The sequence below is a fragment of the Brienomyrus brachyistius genome, chromosome 17 (genome assembly GCF_023856365.1).
Source record: "Brienomyrus brachyistius isolate T26 chromosome 17, BBRACH_0.4, whole genome shotgun sequence".
Taxonomy (NCBI): domain Eukaryota; kingdom Metazoa; phylum Chordata; class Actinopteri; order Osteoglossiformes; family Mormyridae; genus Brienomyrus; species Brienomyrus brachyistius.
This window is the reverse complement of record NC_064549.1, coordinates 10,600,963-10,609,380: the sequence shown is the minus strand read 5'-3', so window position 1 is coordinate 10,609,380 and position 8,418 is coordinate 10,600,963. Positions and strand designations below refer to the sequence as shown.

Here is an 8,418-nt window from a genome sequence, read left to right as displayed (position 1 = left end):
CAGCTGAACGGAAAGACTTGAAAATGTCATATTTGACCCTGGGAGTTTATATTGAAGGAGTTGAGTTGAGATACTTATATTTTCAATTTATAGTTCAGATATGCTTCTTTCAACTGTATAAGTTTCATGCCCATCACTAACTATCTACACAGTCAACCACGCCCCCGAAGTAGGGGGTCCTGTGGGGGATTTCTCATCTGTGACCATTTTCAGATGGCAATATATCAAAGAATAAATGGTGATTTAGAATGAATTTGCATCTGCTTAGAGTATCTTCCTCAAATAACCAAAATATAGAAGAATATTGGATGTAGGTGTGGTGGTGACCCCACAGCTTGGGGTCAAATCCGAAAACAGTGAACCAAAAACTGATTTTTGCAGGTCCATTGCTTTGAAGTGCTTCCCCTGAGCACTCAGATTCTGAAAGAGCAGGGAAAAGTATACCAGGAAAGCAATTTTCAGCTCTCTAGCATGCTTAGAAGCGAAGATATGGTCTCCTGAAAACCCTTACAAATGACATGCGCAATTCGCGAGTGCAAAAAAGGGGCGTGGCACCCAAATATGAAAGGGCCATAACTTTGGACTGCATCAGAATTTTTCAATAAAACTTGGGGAATTTTCAGTGTTCTCTATAAGGATCAAAATAGAAAGTTTTCATCAAAATCAGGAATGATGCCCATGGAGCCCCTGGTTGATTTGGCACGGACTGACCCTTTGGGCTCCTCTGAACGGGGCCTGTTCTACCTATTTGGGGCCCTAGGCAGGCTGGTAGCCAGAAATAATCTGGGTGTGCCCCCCCTTGGTATAGTTTACACCCTTAGTAGATTTCATAGGTTGGGGAGTAAGGTTGGATGGGTTTGGTAGATTCCACACATCAGGAACGTCGTCTGGACCTTCTTCTGCCGACTGGGCAGAATCATGCTGGATATCTATACTGATATGACCTGGGTAATGTGTTAGGGAGGAAAGGATGCCACATCGTTTGATGGAAATGAAAATGATCAACCTACAGAGGGCCAGAAGACACCCTGAAAATCAAAGTGAAATATTTGTCCATAGTCCATTTTGCTGAAATTTCATTGCAGCAACTGAAAATCGTACTCAGTATTTTGTATGGCGCCCACATGCTTGTATGCATGCCTGACAATGTCGGGGGATACTCTTAATGAGCCAACCGATGGTGTCCTGGGGGATCTCCTCCCAGATCCGGACCAGGGCATCACTGAGCTCCTGGGCAGTCTGAGGTGCAACCTGGTGGCGTTGGATGGACTGAAACATAATGTCCCAGAGGTGTTCTATTGGATTTAGGTCAGGTGAGTGTGGGGGGCCAGTTAATGTTATCAATTCCTTCATCCTCCAGGAACTGCCTGCACACTCTTCCCACATGAGGCTGGGCCTTGTTGTGCCCCAGGAAGAACCCAGGAGACCCTGCACCAGCTTAGGGTCTGACAGGGGGTCCAAGGATTTCATCCCGATACCTAATGGCAGTCAAGGTGCCGTTGTCTAGCCTGTAGAGGTCTGTGCGTCCCTCCATGGATATGCCTCCCCAGACCATCACTGACCCACCACTAAACCGGTCATGCTGAACAATGTTACAGGCAGCATAACGTTCTCCATGGCTTCTCCAGACCCTTTCACATCTGTCACATGTGCTCAGGGTGAACCTGTTCTCATCTGTGAAACAGAGGACCTGCCAATTCTGATATTCTATGGCAAATGCCAGTCAAGCTCCACAGTGCTGGGCAGTGAGCACAGGGCCCACTAGAAGATGTAAGGCCCTCAGGCCACCCTCATAAAGTCTGTTTCTGATTGTTTGGTCAGAGACATTCACACCAGTGGCCGGCTGGAGGTCATTCTGTAGGCTCTGGAAGTGTTCATCCTGTTCCTTCTTGCACAAAGCAACAGATAGCGGTCCTGCTGATGGGTTAAGGACCTTCTAAGGCCCTGTCCAGCTCTCCTTTAGTAACTGTCTGTCTCCTGGAATCTCCTCCATGCCCTTGAGACTGTGCTGGGAGATACAGCAAACGTTCTGGCAATGGCACGTATTGATGCGCCATCCTGGAGGAGTTGGACTACCTGTGCAACCTCTGTAGAGTCCAGGTATTTCATTTTTTTGAGCAGTGTATTATAACATTATGTTACTGGAATTTGTCAGATATGTGGACTACCGTCTCTCATGCCCTCTAGTGGTCAAATGCAGTCACTAGTAGATATTCAGCACCTATGAGAAAGTTGAGCAGCTGAGAATGATAGGTAAGTGTAAAAGACTGGGAGTGGAATTAGAAGAATACATGGTAGCTTGAACATCATTTCGTACTTTAATCATAATAGTTTCCTGACCGAGCGTCAACAGAGCATCAATGCCACCCACAGCTAACGGCTGTTCCATCAGCACCAAGCCTCGCATTGGCGTTCTTGACAAAAGCAGCGTCGCCATCTTGGTGTAGGTTGCTAGTCCTTTTTTATTCTCCTTATAGAAAAAGAGCTGATGCAGAGGCCATGTGGAAGATAACAGTGTTAGAGTTTATATTCACACTTAGACAAAACAAACACACAGAGCGAGACAACAGGCTCACGCCGATGGATTATTTTATTCCCACTTCACACGTCGATCGATATACAGATGGAAAAAAATCATCCACAGCACCGCCAATGGCATGCAGGCATGAATAATCGATTTTCCACGTTATGGAGGCCACATCGTTTAGTTAGGTCTCTTTGCCATTGTTTCAAAAAAGTTTTTTAATAAACAACCACTGTAACTTACCTGGCTTGTTTTAGGTCAGTATGTGATCACTGACCCCACAGGCAATCAATAAGCTCAAAGTCAATTAAAGAGTACACAAACATAAAGACTTTTAAAATACAAATTTCTTTCTTTTACATTTTTTACATGGTTTGAAAACGTCCGTGTTTCCACCATTCTATCAGAAAAGGCTCTTTGATCATTCTTGTTAAAAAATGACGGATTAATATATATTTAAACCAATTTGAAAACATAACCAACAACTCTGGAATTATAAGTGAAGGACTACTTTTCAAATAAAAGCATGATATATTCAGAATATGTTTATGGTTTGTTTAAACTAATTCAGTGTCAAATATGTAACAAACACTTTGACAAAAAATGTGAATTTGAACTTTATGGTTCAATTCATTCTTTTGACTTTTTTTATTATGGTAGTTTTTTCAGTGATAAATGCATAATTTGAACAATGTACCTTTCAAAAATCCTCGCCATAACTGATTTATGCAATTATAAAGTCAAAATGCCTCAGTTTCACAAAGAGAGTTTAACTGCCTGTCACAGTTATCATCAAACCACACACCATCCTTTGCGTGGAAGTAGACGCAGTCAGCAGGTCTTTTGAAGGTCTGAAGCTCAGGCCTGTTGTTAGGTTTTCCAACTGCCCAGAAACTAGAAAACAAAAGTATAACAGTAACGCAACATACAATCTCCAGAGCAAATGAGAAATTACCAGGTGATTTCACTGATAGCAGCATTGCATTTCAGCAATACAACCTTTGTCGTCATAAAGTAAAATTCATCAGCTTTAACGGAATTGGGACTATTATCTCAATTGTTTTGGGATTAAAACACTGTTCAGTTTTTTTTTTTTAAATAAGCCGTCCACTGATTTTTCTAATTGAACTAGAATGAACGTGTTACTTTGTTGTTATTCTGTGCCATAGATATTCCAGTTTCATTGTTATCATTCTTCAGAATATTAGCCGTTACATGGGAGCCCACTCCGTATTCCCAACATTCCCTCAACTCCTTGTCCCCGCTGTAATTTTTTAGACAGCTCTACATTCATAGGTTTCACAATCCCTGGGTTAGGGCTTATACCCCAAGACCCCAACTACAGACCCTGTCACATGTTCCCTAGATATATCATATTGAGGGAATCTAGGAATGATTAGTCCCCTGGAACATGAAGCTCTCATCATAATTCTGGCACTTTCTCATTACAGCATAAACTTTTCTCCACTGTAAAAGAAAACCATGACATTCTGCACGCAACAGACACGACTCATCTCCCTCCCACCTCTTCTTCAGTTGAGCACCATTCACCCAAAGCCAGACTCCTTCTTGTTCTCTATCACTGAGACCAATCCAGGAATTCCCATCTTTTATGATAGTCTTAATAAACTCCTGAAAACAAGACACAAGCATAAATACACAAGCTTAATCAGTCATATAACCAGTATTTCATGGTAATTACGTCCACATACCTGTTCCTCTCGACTCTCAATCACCGCCAAATTACCTCCATGTTCACCACAGTATGTTTTACTTTCTTCCCATTTTTTCTTATTTCGATTTTGAAAATAACATTTATGATTGAATATCATCCATCCCTCTGGACATAGACGGCAGGCTTCTCCTGCAAAGACAGGCCAGCAACATCGAGTCACAAATAATTAAAAAGTGACTCATTTCCAAAAAGACAAAAATGTCATAGAGTAGCTACACCTACCTGGTTTACGGGTGAGAATATTGTACTCTTTCTTTAATTGGTCCTTGGCATTAGCCAGCATTTTATTCTTTTCTTGCAGTTGGTTCTTGTCATTAGCCAGCATTTTATTCTCTTCCTGTAGTTGGTTCTTGTCATTAGCCAGCATTATATTCTCTTCCTGTAGTTGGTTCTTGTCATTGGCCAGCATTTTATTCTCTTCCTGTAGTTGGTTCTTGACATTAGCCAGCATATTGTAGTTGTCCTGTAGCTGTTCCTTCTTTTTAACCAAGAAGCTGTAATCTTCCTGTAGTCGGTCCTTTTCTTTAGCCAGGCTGTCATAGTTATTCTGTATCTGGTCTTTCTCTTTAGCCAGGATGCTGTAATTTGTCCGGAGCTGCTTTAGATTATCTTCCGTTACTGACCAGATTTGATTTCCTCTGTGTACTGTGTGTAATTAGAAAATATGTTGAAATGCAAGCATTAATACGGGTTTATTTTCAAGTGCTGGTCAGCCAGCGCAAAATGTGTCAGGATTTCTCTACACAGACAGTTATCGAAGGTGAATTTTACTCGACGCAGGAACACAGAGGCTAATAACGTGTCATATGTACATATAGGTACAAATGACGGTTGCTACTCACCGTGAACACTCAGGAATATGATGCTAATGAATAGCAGTAAAAATAGCAGCCCTAGACCCAGAGCAAACACTCTGTACTGAGAGTAGCTGGTCTTCTGTGTCCATTCTGTTTCTATTCCGAACGAAAACATATTTGGAAATGCATCAAGTTTCATCGTAAACTCATCACAAGCATGAAAGCAACAGATTTACTCTCATTTACTCCCGTGACTATATTTCGCTTGGGTTAGTGCGTCTTAAAACGGAAGAGTCTTCACTAGCTAACTATTTCAGCCAACTGCGTAGCTGGACATAAATTTAACGCTCCCTAATCTGAGTCATCTGCACCAACCTGTGGCTCAGGACAAAAAAAAAATACTTCAGGGCTACATTTTGTAGGATATTATGTTCTGAAAATTCTAAGATATTGCATCTATCTTTACCTGCTTGCAGCCTGGGAGGGAGGGGAGGTTGGAGTTTTACTTGAGAATAGATGACGTCTTCACCTTGCTCTACTGTAAGAACAAACATGGCAGGAAGCTCGCGATGAACAAACACACAGAAGCACATTCACGGGAAATGTCAAATGTCAAATGCTACATCTCCAAAAGCAGCAATTTTAGCAGAAAGTTGCATCCTTGCCTTGTGCCGCATGCTTGCCAGGATTGGCTCATTCTGACTGAGCTAAATAAGCGATTATTTCAAATGGATGAACAAATTTTCTGGCATATTAACACAAATCACTTCAAAGGGAAATATTACAAACAAGATTTATTAGATAGACTACGTTTGACCAAACTTTATACCGTGTATGATTGTGCGAATCAAATACCCTTCTCTCGAGCAGCGGTTATTACGTGGAGTCAGTTTGCATAGCGCAAGTCACTTTCACTTTTATCTTTCATTCTGTATATCAGTCTCGCATTGGCGAAAACAGTTGTAAGAATACTAAAATTAACGTTTCACTCGACTCTCACCTGCTTGCCCATCAAGGGACGCACTGTGGAGGGGAAGAGGGTCGGGGAATTTGACCTGGGAATACACCACGTCCGTGGCTGGTGGCACAGGCAAACATGTGGGACAGAATTAGAGTTTTCTGTAAGCCATCTGTTATGCAAAACAAAATCGATTTTGAAATCCACATTTCTTTATTTCTCTGTTAATGTCGATGAATTTTGATTCAAAACTCTTAAATTCAAGAGTTTTCTTTGTCACATGTACACAGGGTATACAGTGAAATGAACCTATAAAAAAACTTCAAAGCTACAAAACTTCTCGATAAAATTTCCTACAACTGAAGTTTATACTGCAAGCACCTACACTTCACCATGGGTGAGTTCTGTTCTCAACTAAAGTAAAACGACCTGTTTGAAATATGAGTACTTATAGAAGGTGCCAATAATACTGTCTGAGCCATTTTAAGATTTCCTGTGCAATGAGCTAAGAATTAATAATTTACTTTTTTGTTTGTTTCACTGCAAATCCAAAGAAATGCATGCAGTGCTCATAGAAAGTCTTGCTTAATCCTGTATAAATGTTGTGCATTCATTGGTTTCATCACATCAGGGACGGCTTACGGACCGGGCCAGCGGGGCCGCTGCCCAGGGGCCCTTGGGGTGCAGGGGGCCCGTGGGGCCCCTAGCCCAAAACAATTTGCAACGCTTATCAACAATGTATTTTCATTTGTCTATTTTAGAGGGCCTACATTCTTTGATCCTCTGCCTACAAGGGCCCGTGACCCTATAGGGAGGGCGTTTGGCTGCCAAGGGCCCTTGAATTGTGGTGGTTGTGGTGGTGGTGCTGGTGGTGGTGGTGCTGGTGGTGGTGGGTGGGGGGGCCTCGCGAACGTTTTGCCCAGGGGCCCACACAACCCATAATCCGTCCCTGCATCACATAAGTCCATTGATAAGCAGTATTTAACATATTTGCACATATCTTCCACACGGACATTTTTTAATTATCATAATTTTTTTGACTGACTCATTCAGTTCAGTTCTTGCCATTTTGCTATTAATTGTCATCGTAGTCATTGGATACTAAACACAAATGTTCGGTGTTTTATGTTATTTCAAAGATGTTACTAATTCAAAAGCACCCAAAACAACTGCTTGGCAATTAACTTTTTAATTCAGAACAGCTCTTTTAGAACTATATTTTGGCTTCAATTTATTCTGGAAGAAATTGTCAGTTATTTAAGAGAGAGCATGGGCATCAATATTTTTGTCTTTAGACAACATGTCAAAAAATATATATAAAACTACTATAAAATAAACTGAAGTGTCAGTTCTATACTAAATATTCACTTAAGCTTAAGACAAACAGAAAGAGATGGTTCTACAATATAACCAGGTCTGTTTGAGGAATACACCATGTCAAACTTAAACCTCCAAAATGTTGGGTACGTGTGCCTGGTTTAGTAGTGCTGTTTAGTAGAAAATGCAATGATTGTTAATAGTTACACTAAGTCATAAACATCAGCTGATATGATCTTATAAATACCAACACGAAGACTCGACTATTTCCTGTTATATAACACGAGTAAGTTCACTATCATATATTGGTTTAATTAAAATGTATTTTTAAACAATGTTCTAGAAAAGTCAAAATACTCACCATCATCCTGACGCTTCCTCCTGAAGTTTACAACCGAATAAACTACATTAGCTGACATTTAGACTTACTGTTAATCTGACTTGCTGATGAAGAATCAAGTAAAAGTAACTAATGGAAAAAAATGAAAAAATAAGCTTCGGTTCACCAACTATGAAAGCAGAAGTAAAGTAACCACATTTCCATTGCTTGTGGTTAAAACTTCAGTTAAACACCCACAGAAACAAATTCAAAACTCCATAACTTTATCGGCCATGTTCTGCAATTGCATTAATCACGTACCCTCACTCAGTAACAAAAGCCTGTAACAAAACGCAGCAGATAATGTTAAATCAAAACAAAACACTGTAAAACAAAACAAGTGCAAATGGATGATACGTACTCCATGGCTGATGAAGTGCAGTGACAGGTATAAAATGCGTTTATATAAAACGAATACGCCTGTTAGGGAAGGTGCGGATGCTGGAAATTATAATGGCTAGGACACTTTCACTGGCACTATGGCAGAACGTGGTAAGGTTAATTCCCATCGCTCATAGACCATTTCTACTGTCGTCTAAGAAATTGAAGTCACTGATGGTAAGGATGGATCTGAGTTCTGGAGACCAAGGAGCATGAAGTTGCTGACAATGTCCAGCGGAAAGCCATCAATAATGATTGGAGGGTGACTGCCACCGCGCATCGGGAAATCCACAATGGCCGCTTCGTTTTAGCGATGTTCACGGTGAG

At 41.0% G+C, this 8,418-nt stretch overlaps 1 protein-coding gene across 1 annotated transcript; it reads right to left on the bottom strand.

The window, feature by feature from the left end:
• Window positions 1-2,572: 2,572 nt before the first annotated feature.
• On the bottom strand, window positions 2,573-8,383 carry LOC125712344 (low affinity immunoglobulin epsilon Fc receptor-like). The gene is made up of 8 exons (XM_048982285.1): window positions 7,693-8,383; window positions 6,057-6,134; window positions 5,523-5,594; window positions 5,102-5,212; window positions 4,482-4,904; window positions 4,237-4,388; window positions 4,050-4,156; window positions 2,573-3,418 (listed from the first exon to the last, which is right to left on the bottom strand). The coding sequence occupies exons 1-8, from the start codon at window positions 7,748-7,750 to the stop codon at window positions 3,265-3,267; spliced, it is 1,155 nt and encodes a 384-aa protein (XP_048838242.1). The 5' UTR covers window positions 7,751-8,383; the 3' UTR covers window positions 2,573-3,264.
• Window positions 8,384-8,418: the final 35 nt, after the last annotated feature.